General features: G+C 36.2%; 3 protein-coding genes and 3 pseudogenes across 4 annotated transcripts; 2 read left to right on the forward strand and 4 right to left on the reverse strand.

Annotated features, from left to right (window-relative positions):
• On the forward strand, nucleotides 7,500–7,910 carry LOC109125625 (defensin-like protein 199). Its single transcript, XM_019227617.1, has 2 exons — nucleotides 7,500–7,599; nucleotides 7,703–7,910. Exons 1-2 carry the CDS (start codon nucleotides 7,512–7,514, stop codon nucleotides 7,864–7,866), a joined length of 252 nt encoding a protein of 83 aa, XP_019083162.1. The 5' UTR covers nucleotides 7,500–7,511; the 3' UTR covers nucleotides 7,867–7,910.
• Nucleotides 9,092–9,748, reverse strand: LOC104701068. The gene has a single exon (XM_010416700.2). The coding sequence runs from the start codon at nucleotides 9,648–9,650 to the stop codon at nucleotides 9,180–9,182; it is 471 nt and encodes a 156-aa protein (XP_010415002.1). The 5' UTR covers nucleotides 9,651–9,748; the 3' UTR covers nucleotides 9,092–9,179.
• LOC109125704 lies at nucleotides 13,430–14,367 on the reverse strand (annotated as a pseudogene).
• LOC104701069 lies at nucleotides 14,437–15,565 on the reverse strand (annotated as a pseudogene).
• Nucleotides 16,268–19,799, reverse strand: LOC104701070 (annotated as a pseudogene).
• Nucleotides 21,727–24,904, forward strand: LOC104701071 (alkaline/neutral invertase A, mitochondrial-like). 2 transcript variants are annotated; one of them, XM_010416703.2, is made up of 7 exons: nucleotides 21,727–22,462; nucleotides 22,602–22,761; nucleotides 22,901–23,112; nucleotides 23,213–23,706; nucleotides 23,827–23,875; nucleotides 24,066–24,232; nucleotides 24,618–24,904. In XM_010416703.2, exons 1-7 carry the CDS (start codon nucleotides 21,869–21,871, stop codon nucleotides 24,778–24,780), a joined length of 1,839 nt encoding a protein of 612 aa, XP_010415005.1. In that variant the 5' UTR covers nucleotides 21,727–21,868; the 3' UTR covers nucleotides 24,781–24,904. The 2 variants fall into 2 exon arrangements, with proteins under 2 accessions (XP_010415005.1, XP_010415004.1); XM_010416702.2 differs by lacking the exon at nucleotides 24,618–24,904 and having other exon boundaries at nucleotides 21,729–22,462; nucleotides 24,066–24,574.

Here is a 25,243-nt window from a genome sequence, read left to right on the forward strand (position 1 = left end):
CTGGAGGTAAGTCTATGAAATCCCACCTATGATTGGCTTCAAGAGCAGCAATTCCCTTTTGCATAACTTCAAACCATTCCTTGATAAGAATAGCATCTTTAAAATGCTTCGGTTCATGACTATCAAGAACTGCTGCTAGGAAGGCAATGTGATTTGCAGAAAAACCAGAATCATGCAAATAATCATATATGGGATACAAGACCTTACCGGAGACCGATGACAAGGAGTTTGAGTCAGAGAAACCAGGAGAGAGAGTGTGAGGAGTAAAGTATACATTCCGAGAGACGACATAGTCTTTGAGCAAAACCGATGATTCCTTCACATGGTGACCCTTCCTAAGTAACTCTAGAAGGCCAGAAGAGGACGACGTATAATCAAGAGCAGCAGATTCGAAGGCAACGAAGATGGCGTTGCAGAGGCAGTATCACCTCGAGGAGAGAATACTAGCGTAGGCACCACCAGTCGTGGTGGTGTAGATGGTGTGTCAGTAACAACAACCGGTGAAGAAGGAACACCTATTACATCTTCAGGAGTGACCAGAGCAGTAGAAAATGAAGGTGGTGAAACACTGATAGGATAGGTCTTAACAAAAGAGAGATCACAATCATTTTCGAGTAGAGACGTATCATGTTGCACGACAAGTGGTGACAGTGTCGAGATGGAGGCGAAGGAAAACAACATTCTCTTGAAATCAGACGTCTCTACTTATGAAAAATTGTTCTGCATTAAGATCATACAAACGCCGTGCTTTCTTTCCAAATGGGTAACCAACAAACACACACTTTTGACTTCTCAACCCAAACATATCTTTGTCGCGGGACCAGTGATGGGCATAGCACAGACAACCAAACGTCCGCAACATATCGCATGACGAACGCAAACCGAAGACCATTTCATATGGAGTTTTGTTATCAAGAACACATGAGGTTGTACGGTTGATAAGCTGTGTGGATGTAAGTATGCTCTCTCTCCAGAATTTAGTTGGTAAATGACTCTAAAAAAGATAGGCTCGTGCCACATTCAAGATGTGATGATGTTTACGCTCCACGCGGCCATTTTGTTGTAGAGTGTCAACACACGAAGTATGATGTAAGATGCCATGTTCTTGAAAATAGGACGTGAGGCACATAAACTCTGTTCTATTTTCGCTGTGAAACGCCTTGATTGGCTGCCCAAATTTCCTTTCAGAGATGGCACAAAAAATTTTGATTAACCTAGAGACTTCGGTTTTGGCAGACATCAAATTTGTCCAAACCAAACTGGTGTAGTCGTCAACAAGAGTAAGAAAGTAGGGAGCTCCACTTGTAGACGAAGTACGATAAGGACCCCATAAATCACAATGTACTAAAAAAAATAATCCAAAGCTTTATTAATGCTATTAGACCTGCGATTCTAAAATGAACCGAACCAAAATTTGGACAAATCAGTTCGGGTTCTTTTAATTGAGTAAACCGATCATAATGAAATTAGTTATGCTTGGTTAACCGAGATTTTCTGGTCAGTTTGGGCAAACCAAATGGTTAACTAAAGAACAAAAAAACCCTAATCCCCTAGTCCTAGTCGCTGAGCATTCACTTTCTTCTTCTTCTTCATTCTTCTGTTTCGATTCATAACAATCATCTTCTTCCTAGATTTATCATCTTTTATCATCATCATTTATTTTTCTTTCATTCATTCTTCATCCTTTTTCCTTCACCATTATCTCATTCTTCTATACCACGAGCTCTGCCTTTCAAATCTCACCATCAGTGTTTTTCAGATCTTGTTGCCGGTGTCTTTCCAGATCTCGTCATTCGTGTCTTCATTGATTTAATGTTCGTCGCTAGTACAGCAAAAAAAAAAGAACAAACTTTCTTTTTTATTGTTTTTGTTAACAGGCCTTTGGGTTTTCTGCAAACAAAAGTCCAGTTCTCAAAATATTTTTAGTCCAACAATTCTTAACCGAATATCTGAATTATGATAACCAAAATAACCGTCTCTGAACCAAAATCTTATTCGGTTAGATTCGGAACAGTTTTCAATTTTTGAATAAACCAAAAAATCGATTAACTGAAACCGAATTATCCGATCTAACCGAAGTCGCACCCCTAAATGCTATCATGAAAGACGTCTCTTGTTTGCTTAGAACGTAAAAAAATATCGCAACTTTTGATCTTTCCAATATCTGTGGGAGATTGAACACATTCTGGTAATGAAAGCAAAGCACTAGAAGAAGGATGTCCTAGTCTACGATGCCACAAGGCTCCAGAATTTGAAATTGCCGATGAAACTTTGTTGACACGTGCAGCTAACACACCGGTAAAATAGTACACTCCCTCATTCTCCCTTCCTCCAATCGAAGTCTTCAAAAAATGATCCTGCAAGAAAAACAAAGTGTCGGTAAATATCGCTATTGAACCATTTTGTTTCAACAGTTTGGAAATAGAGATGAGTATACAATCAAAATCCAAAACAAATAACAAATTGTTGAGTAAATAAGTATAGCTTAGTCGGAGAGAGCCTCACTTAATAGCTTGAGAAAGGCGGCCATCAGGTAAGGTCATTGTGGACGGAATGATGTCAACAACTTAAACTAAGAGAGAACTATCTCCACTCATGTGATGTGAAGCGCCTGTATCGATAATCACATCAGTGAGGTGAGTTTTACCCGACAATTTTTCAGAGGTGGTATATGGACGTTGGCTTTGAAGGAGGCTGATCAGCTGAGTTATTTGATCAGTGCCATTGTCGGAGATTGAAGCAGCTTGAGCCCTCCCACATCCTCTGAAGGATCGATCACCATGGTGAGCATAACGTGAGTCCCTGTTGACACGAACCGAGAGGTTGCGATTATCAGAATGAGAAGCTCGATTACCACCTTTTTGCTCAAAGTACCAGTCCGCAAATCCATGTAACTAAAAACATTCTGAGACTTCATGTCCTTAAAGATGGTAGTGAGTGCACAAGAGCGAAGGAAGGTCATGGAAACGAGCTCCGGAGACGGCAGCAACTTGAGGAGACACCTCCAACTGAACTGAGAAACCAATAGCCTCTGTTTTGTTGGTTTCTCTTACCATGGCAACATTGAGACTTTGTTCTTCTCTAATGACACGTGAATAAACTTGATTCAGAGTAGGAAGAGGTTCTTGATTAGTGATATTAGAACGAATATTGGTGAAGCCAGGAAGAGCAAGACCAAAGAGGAATTGATGAACTTTGTCGTCTTCACGTTCCTTGGCAATGTCGGGTGCGGCCTCCCAGCGATAAACGCAACTTGTGTTGTAGTTTTGTAACTCTTCCCACAGTTTGGACAAACGTTCATAGTATTCCAAAACAAATTTCTCATTCTGTTTGCAAGAAGAAATTTCATCCTACAAATTTTTTTTTATGACACTGTTTCCAACAGAGAAATGATCACGGATTAAAGACCAAGCGACGAGGCGTCAGACACAAACGAGACGGTGGACCGAATTTTTAGATCAATATAGGTACAAATCCAACCCACTATCATCGAGTTTGCAGCAAACCACATACTCAGTTCAGGATCTGCGGCGGGTTTTGGGATAGAGCTATAGAGGAAACCAAGTTTCTGCTTCGCTTGAAGCGAATTCTTCATCTCGGTTGCCCATTCAAGATAGTTATCTTCCTTGAGGATGACAGAAGAAATCAAGGCACCTAGATTGTCAGATGCGTTGAGGGAGTAAAAACTTTTAGTAGAGGCTTCTGTCGTGTTTTTCGTGGTGAGTTGTTGGTCAGGCATGATGAACTCAAAGGAGAAGAGGAGTAACACAACGAGAGAAAACGATGGAGAGAGAAACAACGGTGGCGGTTGTTCCAAAGAAACAACGGCGGTGGTAGAGTTTAAAAAAAAAACTAGGTCACAGGAGCAAACACTCTTATACCATGAAACAACCGGACCCTTTTTTTGTTTTAAATAATAAATAATAATATTAATAATAATAATAAATAATAATCTACAACTAGTGGTCCCATATCCACTAGCCACCTAACCACAAACACATTCAACAGCGGATAACAACACCAATAACGAATAATCCAATAACTAAATAATAAATAATAATCCATAACAACAATCCAATAATCAATCATGAGGAAACATGAAACCGGCAACCTAGCAATGTTTCTAATGATCCAACTCTAGCAACCTAGCAACGCGAGACAACATCCAATCGAGTCCCTAGAACATCCTCCTCTTCATCGCCTTGATTCCACGATCACACTTTGCCTTTACCTGCACCACAAACACATATTGAGATGCATGAGTATTTGATAAACACTCAGTGAGACAATCCTCCCATCTACAAGACTATACACACAAGCAACAGTGATACCAATGTTCCAAACAATCAACAAATAAGACATACAAACCAGGAAATCAAACATCATCTCGTTGGAAGGGAGGTGTCGATCGACACCAGCCAAGTGTCGACCAACACTGGCCTTGGTGTCGACCGACACTACCCCATAGTGTCGATCGATGCCTAATTTTCTGGTGTCGATCGACACTCACTCTGCAACCGCGATCCGCTCGAAGCCGAGAGTCGAATCTCGCTCCCAACCTCCTCCAAATCGCCCAATACTCAAAACCCAAGACATATACGTCCATAGGAACCTGTAGCAACCAATCCCATCAAGAAAAACACACAAAACAACAACAAACAAGCAAGAACAAGGAATCAAAGGCTTAGATTAGCCATGGTCATGCACTCACCTCTCTGACCAACAATGAACGAATCTCACACTCCCAACAAGCTTCCCACACGTTCCTAGCCTTGAATCCTCACTCCCACAGCAAGATCTCATCCACAAAGCCTTGATCTCACAATCTCTCTCTAGAACCTCAACAATTTTCTCTCTTTGTTTTCTCTAAAAACAGCGAGACAAACACCAAAACACGACCTAGGTCGTTTTTCCCACTTAATAGTCCGGTTCTGTGGTTTTCCCTAAACCAAACCGACCAAAATCGACGATTAAATCAATCTGATCGAACCAGATAACATTGGTGTCGACCGACACCACCATGGTGTCGATCGACACCCATCCCAGAAAACCAATAATTGATTCGCAGGTGTTACATACCATGACTTTCGAAAGTCTGATTTTATTCATTCACATAATATCCGTATTTATACAAGTTGAGATTGCCTAATATAATAGACTCATATCAGAAGTGAATCTATATATACTTTTTTAGAGATAATTATGAAATAAATCCTGAAGTTTAAACCTATTTACAAGCATGCCATTGGCATTAATTATTAATTTGTTTTTCATTTAATCAACTAGTACTCAGTTTCAATTTTTGGAAACAAGATTTCCTATCCTAATAAAATTTTCAAAACAATAGGAACCAGTCCCTTATACATTAGGTATTAAGTTTATAATTAATTTAATTTAATATTAAGTTTCTAATTTTACAAAACAATATTTTTTCCATATATACATTTCCTAAACAATTAGCCTAATCAATAAACGAATTGATTTTCAATCTTGGAAGAGGATCCGTGGCCAAGATTTTCGATCTCAACGCATTGATATCCAATTATTTTCCCCTAATATATATGTTCAAAACAAATAAAATTTAAATGCTAAGATATATCATATTCCAAGAATATTTCAAAAATAAAATAGATTAGAACATGTACAGTTATAGGTTCTCAGAAAGAGTTCTCACTAATAAAAAAATAAAAAATAATAAAAAGTAAGAGTGAGAAATGAGAATCGATTTTCAAAAGAGAACTTTTAAGAACCTCATGAGAGACTACCTATACACATGACAACAAATGATTGGTTTAAAATTTTATTTTACTTTTAAATTTTAAATAAATAACTAAACTAAACATTTAATATTAAAATGATATATTTGAGAGACTATGTGAATCTCTCACCACTGCAAATGCTCTTACACCTCATTTCTCCACAATAAGTTGCTTAAGCGAATATTTTTTGCGGGCACAGATTTGTTTAGTCGACCTAAATGATCAGTATATAAATACTTTACACCTAAACCTTGATTATACATCAGCAATCACAATTACACAAACTTACCAGAAAACTTAAACACTCTTTCGTGTTCTACATATGCCAAAAATCAAAACTTAATAATGATATCTCCTATTTTTCATCAGAAAACTTAAACACTCTTTCGTAGACAAATTATGACAAATAAGAATGATGAAATCGATTGACTAAAAATCAAGATGGGCGGAGATGTCGCAATGGACGGATAAAACAAAGACGAAGAAGATGATAGATTTGTTTTGTCAGATAAAAAAAAGAACAATTGTGTCGGTCTAGACAAAAAAAACAAATATTAGTTTACTTTAAAACAAAAGTTAATTATGTAATATATATTTGTAAGTAATTAGTATACTGAATTAGTTTTTTTTTTTGTTCAAATAGCTATTTTCCCATTTCTAACAAATTAGACACACCTCTTGGATCCATTTCAATAACCAAAGTTTATTAAAAGAAAAACAATGTAGATTCATATCAGACAAATAACCGTCAACAACTTTTATTTGCATTTCACAACAAAACTATATATACCTAAAGTTAACTGATATATAGATAGATAATAGTATTTTTATTATTTTAAAATTTTAAATATATGTACAGGATACTATAATATTAAACAATAGACCTCAAACTAAATACTTTTTAATTTCTATACTAAATAGTATATCTATATTTGTAAGGTTGTACATTTTTAAAAATACAAATTAAACATTAGTTATATATATATATATTTAATCTATAAAACAAATTACATTTTTTTATAAAAAAAAATAGCCTCGTGGTGTACTCATATAATTATAAAAAATAATAGAATTAAAAATATATTTTTCATCCATTGTAAATAAAAATACAAAATCACAAAACAGTATAATTGTTTACTAAAGTAAATTATATGAACAATAAGGATATTTTAATCTTTTAACAATATAATAAAGCAATACATATACACAATATGAATTATAGAATACATAATATATTAGTCATTAAAACTATGGTACATTTAAAAAATATAAAACATATTAGTTACATATATAGATAAAATAATAAATAAATTATATTATGCGTCCCTAAACAAAACTATAATCCCGTGGTACACTCCAGGTGAATATCTAGTATTTTACATATATACGAACACGTATCCTAACACTTACAATTTACTATGTACTGTACGCAGTACCATTAATATTTCGAGTTATGTTTCTTCCATCCATTTTATATTTAGTAAGAACCACCAACATTTGTCTATAGAACATATGTGATGTAATTTTAATATATTTAATTTGGTCATTGACGAACTAATTAGGTAAGAGAGTCATTAAACATTAATTCTTTTGACCAAAAATCTATAAGAAAATTATTTGAATGTTCATGTTCCTTTTATTTTTTACCATAAAACTTGACCTGTTTGCATATGTTTGTGTTATATATATATATATCTAATCATCTTAGCTAGAAAATTTAATCAAAAAAAAAAACTTAAAAATACCATTAAAATGGTTATCAAAATGAAAACTTCAATAAGATATGTTTTTACTATCTTTTTTGTCATATCTTTTGTTCACAGTCGTACGACAACATCGGGTACTAGTATATTCTTACATCCATTTTTTTTTATGGGCTTGATTTTTCTCCTTATAATTGTAATGTGTACACTGGTTTAATGATATGTATTGGTAATAAACAGGTTCTGGAATGTTGTTTGACGAAGTGGAATGCTTTGGAGGATTTGAACCGTGTCGTGATCATGGGGACGTCAGTTGCACTGACTATTGTAAAAATTATCAGTATGATTTTGGCGTTTGTACTCAAGACCGTGGATGTTGTTGTCATGGAAATATTCCAAAATAAGTCATGATTAATTAATTTAGTCAAAATGTATTGGTATTTCCTTCAATAATAACATAAATAGTTTCAAGACTAACTTGTCTGCTATAGCACTTAATCATCTTACGGAATTCCCAAATTCCAAAATGAAGTCTTATATCCTAGCTTTCAAATGTCTTATTGGTCAACAGATCTTGAAGGGAAAGAAAACTAAAACACAGTGTATGTGTCGGTGCTATTTTACCATAGCACCAGTCAATCATTACCTTTTCCGATAATGAAGACGTTGCCATATGAGCTGAGGAACTATAATTATGATCTGGTTGAGAATTAATTTTAAGGAATTATTGTCTCTGACTTTTTCATATAGAAGAAGTTATGATTTTGCAAACTTCGACTGTTCGACGCATGGTATATAATACATGACTATAAACTCATCAACAATTAGAACTCATATATATTACCAGCTAACATACAAAAATGGTGCCAATGCCATAAATGGTTCATCAGTTTACTTTGATATTTCCTTATCAGTTTAAATGGTTTTATTTTTCCCGTTTCAGAATATGGTAAGTTTATTGGTACATCTTTTAAAGGAGAATCAATGGATAGAATGAACAAGCTAAACGTTATTGAAGACGTACTAGTCAGCTTTGATGAGAATGAGTCTGTACAGTGCCGTTTTCTTCAACTGTGAAGACGGTTATCTTACGAAACTACGTTTGCTAACGAAAACTTGGATGTCAAACGCGGTTTGAAGAATATATTATTGCACAAATTAGTACAGCAACTAGCTAGATATGCAGTTAGTAAAAAAATAGCCATGGAAACGTGATTTCTTAATGGATGGTTTCTGTTCGTGAGATTTTGATGATCTTCGACCATGTAATTAGAGAGACCAAACCGGACAGGCATACAGAATCAGAAATACTTGTACTTGTGTCTTTACGTTATAGTTATGTTTACATCCATTATAATATGAAAATTATGTTAAATAGATATAAGCCTAAAAACTATTTTTTAAACATATAACAATTGATGTTTTCTTACAAAAATTGTTTAAAATTATGTTTAAATTTTCTTTAAAAATATTTTATCTAAAATCATAAGCTTGAAAAAAAATAAAACGAACCAAAACATTGTTTAAACATATCAACAATTGTTATCAATTTTTTTTAAAATTGTAATTTATTTGTTAATATAAAAAGTTTTAGTTAATCTCATGCATAACGTGCATGGAACAGTATGTAAATTTAATTTTACATCAACCATAACATAATTACATAACTTACACATGAATGCAATTTTCCTTAATACAAATCCAATATAATATGTAATCATAGATCTTTGCTTACTCCTGAATCCTTTCTTAGAATCGATTTCAATGGTTTCAAAGACACAACCTCATGCTCATCATCGAAGGAGCTAAAACTTCCTTTCGATGTCCTCTTCTTGATTCTCCTTGAACTTATGCGTATCTCATCAACTTCATCCTTTATGCTCACAATTTTTCTTGGAGCCTTTTCTTTTGGGACACATAATTCTACTTGTTCCCCATCTACTGATACCGTTTCATTTGTAACCATGTTTTCTTCAACATTACTTATGATATTAGAGCCAATATCAGAATTTTCCTTCTTTGATTCAACTTTGCCAAGTGTATGTCGTCGGCCAAGTGTTACTTTCTTCAAGGCCTGTGTAGCTAATAACTTCACCACGAAATCGTAGAATCTTCTCCAAATACTGAGGGGACACTGAAGTTCTCGTTCTTTGCTTTCCACTTTTTGATCGAGTAGAGAGAAAAGCATGTTTTTGATTTTGGGGGTTTATGTTTGGCTGAAAGAAGAAGCAGTGATTCATTGTCAAAGATGAAGATATGGTTAATTAACTTGGAAGGTGGACTACTTTGGGGAGGAGAAGTAGATGAGGAATCTACGGAAGAAACAAGTTTGGTATATGAGATTTAGTAATCTGATTCTTTGATTTTACTTGAAGATATATCTTTTATTTATTAATAAGATGTGAATTCTTTTGCTCCATATGTTGATATGTAGCCTAATTTTGATTTAAAATTTTTTTTTACATAAATTACTTATCGTCATTTGCTAAAAGGGAAAACGACTAAAGCAAATCTCAACTTTTAAAATCTGATCGTTTAATAATACGTACCTAAAGTATATATACCATTAATTAATTAATTTCTCAAAGTGTAAAAATAAGTGTAACACATGTACGGTCGAAAAAAACGGAACAACATGTAATGTATTCGGTCTGGCCAAAAACGTTTTTTTCTTTAAAATTCACCAACGAACAAACTTTAAACTGTAACTCTTGCACTTACTAATCTGGGAAAAAGGAGGAGATCAAACTCTGCCCACTGGAGATACAGTAATCACGTTCCAAATATAATCAACAATCATTACTTAGCATAGATTGAGAATGACTAGCAATCAAACAAACATCTTATTTTTTACCAATAACTTTCATATTATTTTATGCACTTTCGTTGTAATTACCACATTAAAACATTTTTTTTCCTTTATATTACTTGAAAAGTTTTGCTTTCCTTATAGATTTGGCCATTATCACTTTTTCTGGCTCACAAACCTCATTCCTGGAAGACCAGGGCCCATAGCTCGATTTTTCCCGTACTGCTCGTCAGCGGTTTATGACCTGCAATGAACCCGTCGGTCTATTACAGTCCATCATCCTCAAGTATCTTTTCCTTTTTTATTCTCATTCTCATGTATGTTCATAATTATATTTTATAATATAATATATACGTTAACTCATAACATCAAATCATGTAACTAAGGTGCTTCACATATATCATGTTACTAACAACCTACTTACCATACACACAAATCCACACAAACACATTCATTTAACAAACAATTCTTAAATCTATACTCAGCAATTATCGAAAAGTACATAAGGAAATAGGTTATTGTTATCCGCAAATACCACCTTCACCTTAGTCATTGGATTTAATCCTTGGTTTAGAAAAAGCAACAACATAAACCCGCTTCAGCAGCAATCCTCGATCTGTAGTGGTTTAGATGACTATAATCAATTAAACCAATCCAACCCAAAACCTCTATTTAAATTGACTGGGTATCATTCCAAATAATTAATTAGATCTAGCTTAGTAATTAAACCAAACCAAAATCCAATAATTTAATAATACCACGAGACCATGATTCGGTTCAATAATCACAATTCATCACCACAATCATACAACTTAGTTTAATCAATAACCAATTACAGCACATTGTCCATGACACCACCGTTCAGCTTATACACGCGACCATACCAACACAAAAATCAACTCACGTATTGCATCGGTTCTTGACTTTAATACACACTGTGATTCAGTTAGGTTTAGGCTTTGGTCCAATAATCAACATCACACAACATTAAGGGCCTGACTGGTTCAAACGTTGTGGTTGTGGTTACAGTTGCTGGAGATTGCGGAAGCGCGCGATTGCGGTTTCAAGCGTTATTAAGCGTTTTGAATGACTGGTTTAGCATTTTAAAATGGGTGCGTTTGCGGGAGTTTAACGACTGGTTGACCAACGGTTGCATTAGCGATTAAAACATAATAAATGTAATATATAATTATATAAATGTTTAAAAACACCAAAAACTTCATTAAATTTGATTTATAATTAAAAATCTTTAAAAATACTAAAATAATTAGTCAAAAAATAAATAAATTTCATATTGAAATACTTATTACTTTATGCATTTGGCTTTTCACCCAAACTTTGATCAAGTAATGTGATAAATGACAAAACTTATGCTTTAGATTATAGATCTTCTCTGCTAAATCTCACACACTAATTAACTTCCTCACATTGAATTACAAGTCTAAGGTAAATTAATTATGAAAGAGTAAAGAAGAGTCATTGGTAATTTGTTTTAATATTTTCACAAATAATCTTATTTTCTTAAATTTTTGATGAAATGTTATGTTTTTTTTGTTTTTTTGGAACGTATGTGCGATGTGCCAATAGTTTTACATCATATTTTTTGGTTTTTTGTTAATTGGAATCTTATTTTCTTGTAATTGTTTATATTCTAATCTCCTCAATCGTATTTGTACTTCAATTTCTCTCATCCTTCATGGGTACAATGGTTATGTTGAAGATATATAAAAAAAAATTAGTATTTTTTGACTTTTTGTTTTTTTAATTTCCAACCGCAAACGCGCGCAACCACAAACTCTTGCGGGAAGCAGCTTTTGGAATTCAGTAGTTGGGAGCGATTGGGAACGGTTGGGAGTGAGTGGAAACGGTTTATGTGATTGGCACCAATCGTTAGCAACCGCTACCTCCCACAAACACAGCGTTTGGGGGAGGTAGCGGGAGAACCAGTCAACACCTAACTCTCGAGCGACCCAAGATAAGTTTTCCCCGTTACCTTTGTCGGCGTTTACAATCGGAGAATCTCCTCGACGGCTCGACGACAGCAGCTCAGCTCACGGTGGTTACTTCTTTATGATCCAACAAACAAAACCAGAAACAAAAAAAAACGGATCAAGACAACGTCATAAGCTTCATGCGCAAGTTAACAATAAATCTAGGGTATCCTTACCCTTAAGGGCATCGCCGATGGACTACGACTGCTCCAATGACAGCGGCTATCAACCGATGAAGTGTAGAAACATCTTACGGTGGTGAATGACCAACAGTGATTAACGGCATCCATCGTACAGAGGCGGAGACGAAACCATGGCAACATCGGAGGAAATCGAAGTGGTTAGTTCCATGATCCATCACAACAATGGTGGACTCGACGATGGCTCCAGCATGAGACGAAAACTACAACACCACGACGGATGGACAACACAGTGGTTGTAGAAGGATTTAGAAGATCATCTAGTTAATATGAGATATTGTAATATTTATTATCTAGATATTATATATTTGTAATCATTATAGTTTAGAAAACTCTTATACTATATAATTGTATATAACCTAAAGCTTATAATATTGAGAGTCAATATACTATTTCCTAAATACTAAGGTGTTCTTCTCTCATCACATGTTTTACAGTGATGACTACAGTCTACAGCTTGACAGCGACAATGATGACGGTGAGCTCTGACGTAGAGAGAGGCTTATGACTAGGGTTCACAAATTCTCTCCTTTGTCGTAAACATTAAAGCGGCTATATATGTTTACACGAGCATTCACTTCAACAAAAACAAAACCCTTTTGTCCATTTGTGACTTCTCTTTGTTTGGCCCATAATGGACTGCAACTTAATATCAAAACTGGCCCAATAATGAAATTGGGGTGTTACAATAAGTCCTCAAAATTCTTCTCTATATTATTTACGAAGTCATTTTGACATTTTGTACTAACTTTCGATTTTAATATATGTTACTAAGCATGACATGTCCTAAATTTATATATTTTTTAACAAAAAAAGTAGATTAGGAAAATCAAACAACAATTACAATTCAATCATCTTATCAATCTATTTGAAAACATTTTTATTATGTATGAAAATAATCTCTCACATGTTACGATATAACCCAACCTGGTCTTCCCTAAAATTGTTCGATGGAATTGCATAGAGATAGAGAAAGCTCATGATATCTGTGTATTTATGAAAGTTTTTGGTTGGCATATACAAAACCTACCGTACATTACACTAGCAAGATGGATACCATTGATATTAATATAAAGGATTTGCATTCAAGGAAGTTACAAAAGTAGAGACATAATCTCAAACACAACTAGATTCTTTTGCTAATAGAGAAATGCTTCATTTTCTTTATTCATGTTTTTTTTTCGTAACTTAACGGCGATGGTGAGAGCAAAAAGTGACGATGTAGTTAGCCTTGGAACAAGTGAAGATGCTGGTTGGGTCGTCATAAGCGTAGGAGTAAGCTGTAGGGCAAGCGGTTTTGAAGATTTTGGAGTAAGCTGTTGGTTTGCAAGATATTGGGTTATCGAACAAGCCGGTACAACAGTACTTTGGTAATTTGTAGCCTTGTAGGCAGAGCAAGCGCTTTTACATGCTACTACACGTTTCCCGTTACGTGACCGGACTTGCAACCCAACCGGACACATCCTGTTTAGGTCGCTTACACAACCACGTCGCTGCAATTACCTGAACCCTTCATCGGCGTTATCGATATCGCCAGGTTATATCTAACATTACAAATAATTAAAGTTGTATTAAATATGTGTTAAAGGAGGCAATTTTTATAAAATTTACTGACCCGTTGACGAGGCTAACATCATAGAAATCCACTGGGCCGAGGGTGAATTCGGCGAGAGTGGCCGGAGGTGTACCACCGGCTCCATTACAGGAGAGAGAACCACCGCAATCCCCGGTGGCGCAGTGACCCCGGCCGTATCTGTCGAAGGTGCAACCGTGGCGACCCCAAAAAAGGCCGGACCATAGTGGTGGGAGTTGAAGAGTACGGGATTTGTTGGCTGGAAGCTCAAATCCACCGCCGGCTAGTAAGTTTTGGCCGGCGCTAGGTGGATTCCTGGCCACACCGTGTGTTTACATTTGTTGTAAAATATTACCGTTGAAGCTGATCACCAAAAAGAACAACAAAGCTAGCTAGTGTGATTAGAAGAATTGTGCAACTAGTAATATTATGAAAATACACTTTTGAACAAAGACAGATATTGTTGGAATGTAAAGTTGTAAGAAAGCAAACCTGATGCGTGAGAGAGAAGAATAAAAAGAAAGAACGCAAAGTGGANGCAAAAAGTGACGATGTAGTTAGCCTTGGAACAAGTGAAGATGCTGGTTGGGTCGTCATAAGCGTAGGAGTAAGCTGTAGGGCAAGCGGTTTTGAAGATTTTGGAGTAAGCTGTTGGTTTGCAAGATATTGGGTTATCGAACAAGCCGGTACAACAGTACTTTGGTAATTTGTAGCCTTGTAGGCAGAGCAAGCGCTTTTACATGCTACTACACGTTTCCCGTTACGTGACCGGACTTGCAACCCAACCGGACACATCCTGTTTAGGTCGCTTACACAACCACGTCGCTGCAATTACCTGAACCCTTCATCGGCGTTATCGATATCGCCAGGTTATATCTAACATTACAAATAATTAAAGTTGTATTAAATATGTGTTAAAGGAGGCAATTTTTATAAAATTTACTGACCCGTTGACGAGGCTAACATCATAGAAATCCACTGGGCCGAGGGTGAATTCGGCGAGAGTGGCCGGAGGTGTACCACCGGCTCCATTACAGGAGAGAGAACCACCGCAATCCCCGGTGGCGCAGTGACCCCGGCCGTATCTGTCGAAGGTGCAACCGTGGCGACCCCAAAAAAGGCCGGACCATAGTGGTGGGAGTTGAAGAGTACGGGATTTGTTGGCTGGAAGCTCAAATCCACCGCCGGCTAGTAAGTTTTGGCCGGCGCTAGGTGGATTCCTGGCCACACCGTGTGTTTACATTTGTTGTAAAATATTACCGTTGAAGCTGATCACCAAAAAGAACAACAAAGCTAGCTAGTGTGATTAGAAGAATTGTGCAACTAATAATATTATGAAAATACACTTTTGAACAAAGACAGATATTGTTGGAATGTAAAGTTGTAAGAAAGCAAACCTGATGCGTGAGAGAGAAGAATAAAAAGAAAGAACGCAAAGTGGAGGAAGTTGATCGTAGCCATTGATGGGAGAGTACGTAAGACTGGATCACTTCTCAATGCTTTAATGGGAATATTAAGAAACAAGTTGAAAATTTAATATTTGGGTAGTGTAATAATGGCAAATGTTACATTGGTCGAGACTGTTGGACCAGTTAGTGCGTGATAGCTTTCTATAGTCAAAATAATGTAACTATCCTTTCATCATTAGAGTTCAACTCTTTATATTCGTGTTATCAACAAGTGAAAATGATAACTTCTTTCTATGGTTTGAATTATATATATCAACTAGCTATTAGAATGTTAGAATGTCCCACTTGAATCCACTTGGTATATTGAAAATCCAACTTGGGATTCTGATTATCACCAATCCACCACTACTAGTGTTATGACTCTGCAAAAGTCACGAAACATGAAATATAGAATCTCGTTGCAGCACAAGTCCCACGAACTAGTATTGAATCATAAAATATGAACTTACACCTAATAAACTAAGCAAGTTCATTCAGATTAATAGGTTAGATCGATTAACACAATCACACTAGAAGTAGATTTCTTGATGTGGATTTGAAAGAGTTAAGCGAGGTTTTTGTTGATGACATTGATGACAACTTCAAGGTCTCGTGATGGTGTTATAGTTTATGAAGGATATTGGCCATCACTTTACGCTATGTGCATTCAGGGGAGATTACACATCAAGACAAAATACAAAGAGCTCATTAGTGTCATTAAACCACAGACAATGTGTTACTTGACGACGTAAGATTGTAAAATTTGCTTCAAAATAGACTAACCTGAAAACCAAGAAAGAAAGTTAGAACAATAATAGTATCACACTGCAAAGTAGTTAACAATTTGTAAGATTTTTAGTATTGTTCATCAAATTATTACTTGTTATCGTTCATTCTTGTCATTCTTCGTCGCACTTAGTAAATTGAATGCGGGGAATGTGTTGGACTTTGTAATAATCTTCTCCTCCTTCAGACAGTTTCACTTTCCAATCCCTCTTCATTGATTTAATACTCAGTTCCTTCAAGGAAGTGATATATTTGAGTCCAGCTGGAGTCTCCTGTAACATTTTGCAGCCAATTATACTCAAAGCATGAAGACATGGCATCGACCCTTCTTCTACTATCCACTCTTCAAACTCCTCTTGTTCTTCTAGTTTTAGAGCACGTAACTGAGGAAACCCGCCTCTTGAACACACCATTCTCCTCCCGGAGAAAGCATTACATGATAACTAAACCCACTTCAATTGAAGCAACTTCTCTAGAATCGGCATTGGATCCTCCTCCATGTAACAAAACTGTAATATTATGTGCGCAAAGTGCGGTGGAAAACGATCTTGATCAGGCAACCTTGGCATACGCATGCCTAAAGCTAATACTTTGAGATAAACAAAATCTTGAATGAAATCTCTGCCATCAGCCACACGTGCACCGTTCATGAAATCATATAAACAAAGCTGTTGGAGATCTTTCAACTGACTGAGAGTTGAAGTTAGAGTTTCAAATTTACAACCACCATGGTAAGACACAGCTAGATTCTTGAGCCTTTTCATACATAGTAGATCCGTCACGGAAGTGTGATCTGTTGAGAAACACCACAACGTCTCCAAGTTCACTAGCTCACACAATCTCAACTTTGTTCTATCATGCATCGTATAAGGTAAGAAAAGGTACCTCAGTTCTTTCATCCCTGTCAAAACATCTGGCACGTGAACTGATTGCCTAACATCAACAAACAAGTTCAAATAAAGCAGAAGCTTAAGATTACGCAAAGAAGTAGGAAGATGAGTGATCACAGCCTTGTTTAAACTCAAGAATCTCAAGTGGATGAGTTCTCCAATGCTACAAGGTAACTTGCCTCCTTCAAAATTTACTCGAGAAAGATCTAACACCCTTAGCAATGGTAAACTCCCGAAACACATCGTTGATGACCGTATACAAATCTCTTCTTGAATACCGAAAAACAAAAGAGATCTGACTTTTGGATTGTGTTTACGTCCCATCATTCGAAATGCATTACCACTATGTAAAGCAACTCTGCGAGATCTATTGGGAGATTGAGCATTGAAGGTAGAGGTGGTTTTGATGATTTGAAGGAAGTTTTCTTGGATAAACAGACTTCTCTCATGATGTCATGCATATGACAATAGTCAAACCTCGAAGTTGCATAGTTTCTCTCAGCAATAACCATATTTCTTCTAACCAACTCTTCTAGGTAGCCTTCTGCACTATCTCGAATGGTTGCACCACCACCATAATACGACGTTATAGTTCCTTCTGCAGCCCAGTAATTGAACAACGTCTCAACATTTATCCTGTAGTTTTCAGGGAAACTGGCTAGGCTAAGGAAGCAATGCTTTAAACACATTGGCAAATCTTCATAGCTTAAACACAACACTCTGTAAACAGAATTGAGATTGTTGTCATCTAAGCTGTTTGATCCGCCAACGATATAAGATCCAATATCGTCATATACACTTTTCCACTCGGGAATTGTATGTTTTGTAGCTAATAACCCTCCTAACACCTTAACAGCTAATGGTAGTCCTCCACAATATGTAACCATTTTCTTACCCATGGCTTCTAATTCTTCCTCAATCCTAGATTCTGCAGCATCACAAGGGTATATATTTCAAGATTTAAGCCTTATTGTTGATATAAAACATCTTAAATGATTTATTATTGTACCTGTTTTGTCTCTCTTAGAAAACGCTATCCTTTGACATAGTTTCTAGCTTTGTTCATGAGTAAGACTTCTAAGTCTAAAAAAAAAACATGTTGGATCTGCATGTAATCCAACACCCTCATTGCGAGAAGTAAGCAATATCTTTGAGCCTACAAAAATAAATATTGTCTTGCTTTCATATCACTCTTTTAACAAAACGCTTGTGAGATTTGTAAAAGACAAGATCTGACCTCCGTTTTGTGGAAACACTGCTTTGATTCGGTCCCAATCTTCTACTTTCCATACATCATCAAGAACGATCAAATACCTACCAGTTTCCAACAACTTAAATAGTTTACCTTGGAGTGTATGTTCATCTATCTGGAAAATATCTGCATCAGGCTGACATAAATCATGCAAGATCCTTTGCCAAACATGTTTCCGCGTAAACTCTTTGGAAACACAAACCCATGTAAACCCTTCGAAATGATGGCGCACCATGTCATGATGAAATACTTGTCTAGTGAGAGTGGTTTTATACCAATACCACCCATCCCGGATATAGAAACCATTTGAATATTGTTACTCACCACCAAACACCTAACCAACTCTTCAACACTTTGTTCCACTCCGACAAGATCGCTTTCGGAGTTATTAGGAAACGTTTGTCTGATCTCTCTTTGTCTAGCTTGTAGAGACAGAACAACACGACCAGCATCAATGATCTCTAGTATTCCAACACTCTGCATCTCTCCAATCACATCAGATATCCTCATAGTTATGTCTTTGATATCAGTATCAAACTTATGGCGATCCACTAAGAAGCATGCAAGTCTTCTCGCTGATTTCTTGATTCCTTTTTCTTTATCTCTTTCGTCACTCAAAATAAAAGTTTCGATGATATCCTCAGCATCATAAACAATGTCTTTGACATCTTCCAAGAAGTTTCTCACCCTTTTACTTTCATGTTTCTTGGCATCTGCATCGTTTAACAAGGAATGTAACCTTCCCAGCTGACGTTGTAGTTCAAAAAGTTGCTCATGAACTCCACTCAATCGCTCATTTTCTCGACTTAGGAGCTCCCAAAGCTTCTGAACTCCAAACAACACTACTCCCTCAGCCATCACTACCCTCTTTCCTGCTCCAACAATCACCAATTTCAAAGTTAAAAGATAGATAACTTAAAGATATGGTTAAGAGTTAATTAAATAGTAAAGAAACTTGTAAGTTTAGTGAAATGATTCAAGTTCGTGGTTGACAACAAAATGAAAATTAATACATCCGGAAACAAAGTTTCATAACCATGACAATAGAGAGATATAGGGCTTATTCGTTTGGTTGACGCAGGTACCTGCGGTAAACGCATGTACGTTTGTTCGTTTGCTTGACGCAGGTACCTGCATCAAAGACGCTGTGGCAAACGCTAAGACCTGCGTCTAACATTTTTAAACGTTGTTTCGATTCAGCGGTTAAAAACGTAAACGCAGCCGCTGCCGCTGCCGCAGCTGCAGCCGCCTGCGTCAACCAAACGAACAAGCCCTATTCAATCAAGATTCAGACATAGGTCCTAAAGCAGATTCAAGAATTGACATTTAAAAAAAAAAAAAGAAAAGCAGATTCAATCATGTCGTTTAAACGAAGTAAAAACGGCAGATAAAAGCAAAACACAAGCGCAGAAGAGAAAACAAAAATTACAAAAGTCACCTCTCTTCTGAACCAGCAATTTTTGCTTTGTGCTCACAGAGTTCTTGGGAAGAACCGAAGAAGATTGGGTAGTTTCTACTCTTCAATTTTTTCAGTTTTAATTTATTTTCCCTACTGTTCTACTACTCTTGAATTTAGTGACGATGAGTCGATGACTTTAAAATAAGGATAACAAAATAAAATAAGAAGCGAGACCTTTTTTAGTTTTTTGTCTTTTTGTTGAGAATGAAGCATCTTTCAATAATATTTACAGTTTTCTGAAAAACAAAACGGAAATATGTCGTTAAAATTCTCAAGTCTACATTTTCGTTGATTTAAACCCTGAATTCTGTTTTTGAAGGAAAAAAACACCAATTATTTGTTGACTTCGAAATAAATCACAAACTCTGGTTGACCTAGCCTTTTGAGGCACAATATTAAGTGATCAAACCGAGAAATTAAACAGGATTAATTATCTGTTAACGAGATCCGTTAATAGCAAAACGACGCTGTTTATAACATCCTAAAACCACCAAATTAAGAAATCGATTCTCAATTTCCCCAATTCACAAACCCTAATCAACCTCAGTTTATCTTTTCTTCTTCAATTTCTCTTTTCTTCTTCGATTTCTCTCTTCTTCTTTGAGTTGACGAGATGAGTTCTAGATCAGAGACATCGGTGGTAGCTTTGTTCGACCGTGGAGTGCCATTGAAGTGTGTTTGTGGAGCCGGTGTCTCGATCTTTACATCGAAAACTGAAGAGAATCTTGGTCGACCATTCTTCCGGTGTGTAACAAAAAGAGATCTGAAATCTTCTCGTCATCAAAGATATCATGTTCGATTAGGGTTAGACCGATTAGGGTTTGTAAATCGGGGAAATTGAGAACCGATTTCTCAATTTGGGAGTTTTAGGGTGTTATAAACAGCGTCGTTTTGATATTAACGGATCTCGTTAACGGATAATTAACCCCGTTTAATTTCTCCATTTGACCACTTAACGTTGTACCTCAAAAGGCTAAGTCAACGAGAGTTTGCGATTTATTTGGAATTCAACAAATAATTGGTGCTTTTTTCCACCAAAAGCAGAGTTCAGGCTTTAAATCAACGAAAACAAACCTTTGAAGTTCCTAATTTTTTCAATTTTACGCTGGAAAGAAAAAATAATCTAAATTATCAACATAAGAAATAATAAATAATATGTAATATAATTTTTGTACATATTTAAAATCTTTTTTACTATTCCATACATTATATTTTCAAAAATTTTAAATAATTGAACTTATTGTCGCAAAAACTTTAAATTTGATATATTATTTTGATTTTTTTTAAGAGGAATCCTCAAAATGCCACTAATTTTTTTTTTTCAAAAATAGCACTCTTTAGTTTTTTTTTCCAAAAATACTACAATTCTTTTTTCTTTTTTACAAAAATACCACAAATACAAAAAATTGATTTTTAAAGGTGTAATATTTTTTTTTTAGGTTTGGATTGACAAATTTAGTTTTAGGGTATAGCTTTTAGGATTAGGAAGTAGGATTTAGTATTTTTAAGATTTAGGAATTAATTTTTAGTATTAAAATTTTAAACCAATTTTGTGGAAATTTTGGAAAAAATTATATTTTAATGATATTTTGGAAAAAAAACTAAAGTATGGTATTTTTGGAAAAATAACCTATTTTAGTGGTATTTATTAGAATAGCCCTATTATTTTTTATTTCGTATAATTAATCTGCATTTTTCAAGAAACAGGATAAACTTTTGAGATTTTTTGTAATATATTTTATTTGTAGTAATTTTACAGAGTCAAACTGGGATGGTGTGGTTTGATTTTCTGGTTTGATCTGAACCCCCAATTCTTCTTCTGGTACAATATGACCACAAATAAAATAAAATAAAGGAAAGAAAAATAATCTATTCTTCTTCCTCAATCCAATGATCTTCCTTCTTCTCCATCGCTTAGTTTAATCAAAATCCCCAATTCATAAACCCTAATTCTCCATTTTTTTACAGATTCTGATTTCGAAATTCTCGTCTCTAACCATGAGCGCAATCTATCTACTCCGCAGATTCTCCACGAAACCTCCTTCACGGTTTCACAGAAACCTCTTCTTCTCCACTTTCTCCAAAGAATCATCACCCCCGCCAGATTTATCACGAACCACCAGAACCATCTTCACCCAAAGATTTGCCCCTTCGTCAATTTCGTTTTTCCCCCAATCGAAGATTCCACCAAATCGACGAGAATTCTCAACATCTGTTGAAACCAATCCCACTGACAAAAGCTTCGAGAGGATTCACGTTCAGAGCGGTGTAATTGTAGAGATGATACACAAAAAAGAAGAAGAAGAGGAAGAAACAGTTTCTAGAGTAAATGTAGAATCTACTGGTGAGAGGAAAGCTTTGAGAGAAGAGAGTGAGGCTGAGAAAGAAGCGTGGAGGATTTTGGAAAACGCTATTGTTAGGTATTGTGGTTCTCCGGTTGGTACTGTGGCGGCTAATGATCCTGGAGATAAGACGCCTTTGAATTATGATCAAGTGTTTATTAGAGATTTCGTGCCTTCTGCTTTAGCGTTTTTGCTTAAAGGTGAAGGTGATATTGTTAGGAACTTTCTCCTACATACATTGCAGCTTCAGGTTTGTATGATGAATCTCTCATTGAATGTGTATAGTGTTTGTGGTTTCTATGGGTTGGAATCAATTTTTGATATAGGAACTTTAGTAGATTGATGTTGTGTGGTTGGGTATTGATGGAGATTTGTTTGTTTTTATAAAGAGCTGGGAGAAGACAGTCGACTGTTACAGTCCTGGCCAGGGATTGATGCCTGCAAGTTTTAAAGTCAGAACCGTGGCACTTGATGAGAACACTACGGAAGAGGTTTTGGATCCGGATTTTGGTGAATCAGCTATTGGCCGTGTTGCTCCTGTGGATTCTGGTCAGTAGATTCTCTTTGGCTAGTAAATTGTCAATGCATATGTGGTTTGACTATTCGTTGAGAATGCCATTGGGAGAGTTATGTGGGTTTGTATTCTCCATGGGAAGTTTTTTGCTGATTGTTTGTTTCATTGTTTTAGGTTTGTGGTGGATTATTCTCTTACGTGCATATGGAAAGATAACAGGAGATTTTTCATTACAAGAGAGGATAGATGTTCAGACAGGCATAAAGCTTATCATGAACTTGTGTTTAGCAGATGGGTTTGATATGTTTCCAACACTTCTGGTCACTGATGGTTCTTGTATGATTGATCGTCGAATGGGTATTCATGGCCATCCCCTTGAAATCCAAGTATGTTCAACACCAAGTCTTTGTTTGATTGTCTTTTCACAGCGTTGATATGCACATATAGTGAGACTTATACATACTTTTCTCTCTGGATATGTTGCAGTCATTATTCTACTCGGCACTCAGATGCTCCCGTGAGATGCTTTCTGTTAATGACAGCTCGAAGAATCTTGTAAGAGCCATTAACAACAGATTAAGTGCTTTGTCCTTTCATATCAGAGAATACTACTGGGTGGACATAAAAAAGATCAATGAGATATACCGTTACAAGACAGAAGAGTATTCCACGGATGCTACTAACAAGTTCAACATCTATCCTGAGCAAATTCCTCCATGGCTTATGGACTGGATTCCAGAGCAAGGTGGGTATCTCCTTGGGAACCTACAACCTGCGCACATGGATTTCAGATTCTTCTCGCTTGGAAACTTTTGGTCTATTGTTTCCTCCTTGGGTACACCAAAGCAGAATGAAGCTATATTGAACTTAATGGAAGCTAAATGGGACGACATTATTGGGAATATGCCTCTTAAGATTTGTTACCCTGCATTAGAGTACGATGATTGGCGTATCATAACTGGAAGCGACCCAAAGAACACGTGAGTTTCACTTACTCTTCATTTTCTCCTTTCTGCACTCCCTTGGCTTGTGGACAAAATATGTATTTGTTTTGAACTTTTTTGGTGAATCACCCTGAAAACACTTGTTAAACTTTGCAGGCCTTGGTCGTATCACAACAGTGGATCCTGGCCAACGCTTCTTTGGCAGGTACGCAGATATATGTTAGGAATTAGATTAGATATAAAGTATTAACAAACTTCAATATGCATATAATAAAGCAACTTTCTAGACTCCAATGAGACCACAAAAATCAACTGGTCACAATTTCAGAGTTTTCATTGGTAACATCTGAGGATTTCTAGTTTTTAATAGACTTTTGTGTGTATTTTTATAACAGTTCACATTAGCATGTATGAAGATGGGAAGACCAAAGCTAGCTGAGAAAGCTCTTGCATTGGCTGAGAAGAGACTGATGGCGGATCGTTGGCCAGAGTATTACGATACCCGATCAGGAAAATTCATTGGAAAGCAGTCTCGGCTTTACCAGACATGGACAGTCGCCGGATTCTTGACTTCTAAACTCCTTTTAGCAAATCCAGAGATGGCATCGCTGTTGTTCTGGGAAGAAGATTACGAACTCCTGGATATATGCGCATGTGGTCTCAGAAAATCTGACCGGAAGAAATGCTCAAGAGTCGCTGCCAAGACTCAGATTCTTGTTCGATGAGTGCAAAACTTGGTCTCTTTTGCTTCTCTCAACAATCGAACACAATACGCTTTTTAGGCTATAGATACCACAGGAAATTGAAAATTCGCGGAAACTTGTCTGTCACATATATTTATTATTGATATTTGTTTGTCTGTGTATACAAATGATTGCAACAATTTTATATTGTTGCTTCTTCATTGGAAAGCAGTCTCGGCTTTACCAGACATGGACAGTCGCCAGATTCTTGACTTCTAAACTCCTTTTAGCAAATCCAGAGATGGCATCGCTGTTGTTCTGGGAAGAAGATTACGAACTCCAGGATATATGCGCATGTGGTCTCAGAAAATCTGACCGGAAGAAATGCTCAAGAGTCGCTGCCAAGACTCAGATTCTTGTTCGATGAGTGCAAAACTCGGTCTCTTTTGCTTCTCTCAACAATCGAACACAATAAGCTTTTTAGGCTATAGATACCACAGGAAATTGAAAATTCGCGGAAACTTGTCTGTCACATATATTTATTATTGATATTTGTTTGTCTGTGTATACAAATGATTGCAACAGTTTTATATCGTTGCATCTTCATTGGAAAGCAGTCTCGTCTTTACCAGACATGGACAGTTGCCGGATTCTTGACTTCTAAACTCCTTTTAGCAAATCCAGAGATGGCATCGCTGTTGTTCTGGGAAGAAGATTACGAACTCCTGGATATATGCGCATGTGGTCTCAGAAAATCTGACCGGAAGAAATGCTCAAGAGTCGCTGCCAAGACTCAGATTCTTGTTCGATGAGTGCAAAACTCGGTCTCTTTTGCTTCTCTCAACAATCGAACACAATAAGCTTTTTAGGCTATAGATACAACAAGAAAT

This window comes from Camelina sativa, chromosome 7 (assembly GCF_000633955.1).
Source record: "Camelina sativa cultivar DH55 chromosome 7, Cs, whole genome shotgun sequence".
Lineage (NCBI taxonomy): Eukaryota > Viridiplantae > Streptophyta > Magnoliopsida > Brassicales > Brassicaceae > Camelina > Camelina sativa.

What these genes read in the sequence shown, in the direction of transcription:
- LOC109125625 (XM_019227617.1), top strand. Translation starts at nt 7,512, where the DNA reads ATGGTTATCAAAATGAAAACTTCAATAAGATATGTTTTTACTATCTTT. An exon ending in CAGTCGTACGACAACATCGG is followed by an intron (nt 7,600 to 7,702) that starts GTACTAGTATAT and finishes GGTAATAAACAG; the next exon opens with GTTCTGGAATGTTGTTTGAC.
- LOC104701068 (XM_010416700.2), bottom strand. Translation starts at nt 9,650, where the DNA reads ATGCTTTTCTCTCTACTCGATCAAAAAGTGGAAAGCAAAGAACGAGAA.
- LOC104701071 (XM_010416703.2), top strand. Translation starts at nt 21,869, where the DNA reads ATGAGCGCAATCTATCTACTCCGCAGATTCTCCACGAAACCTCCTTCA. An exon ending in GGAAGCGACCCAAAGAACAC is followed by an intron (nt 23,707 to 23,826) that starts GTGAGTTTCACT and finishes TAAACTTTGCAG; the next exon opens with GCCTTGGTCGTATCACAACA. An exon ending in CAGACATGGACAGTCGCCGG is followed by an intron (nt 24,233 to 24,617) that starts ATTCTTGACTTC and finishes GACAGTCGCCAG; the next exon opens with ATTCTTGACTTCTAAACTCC.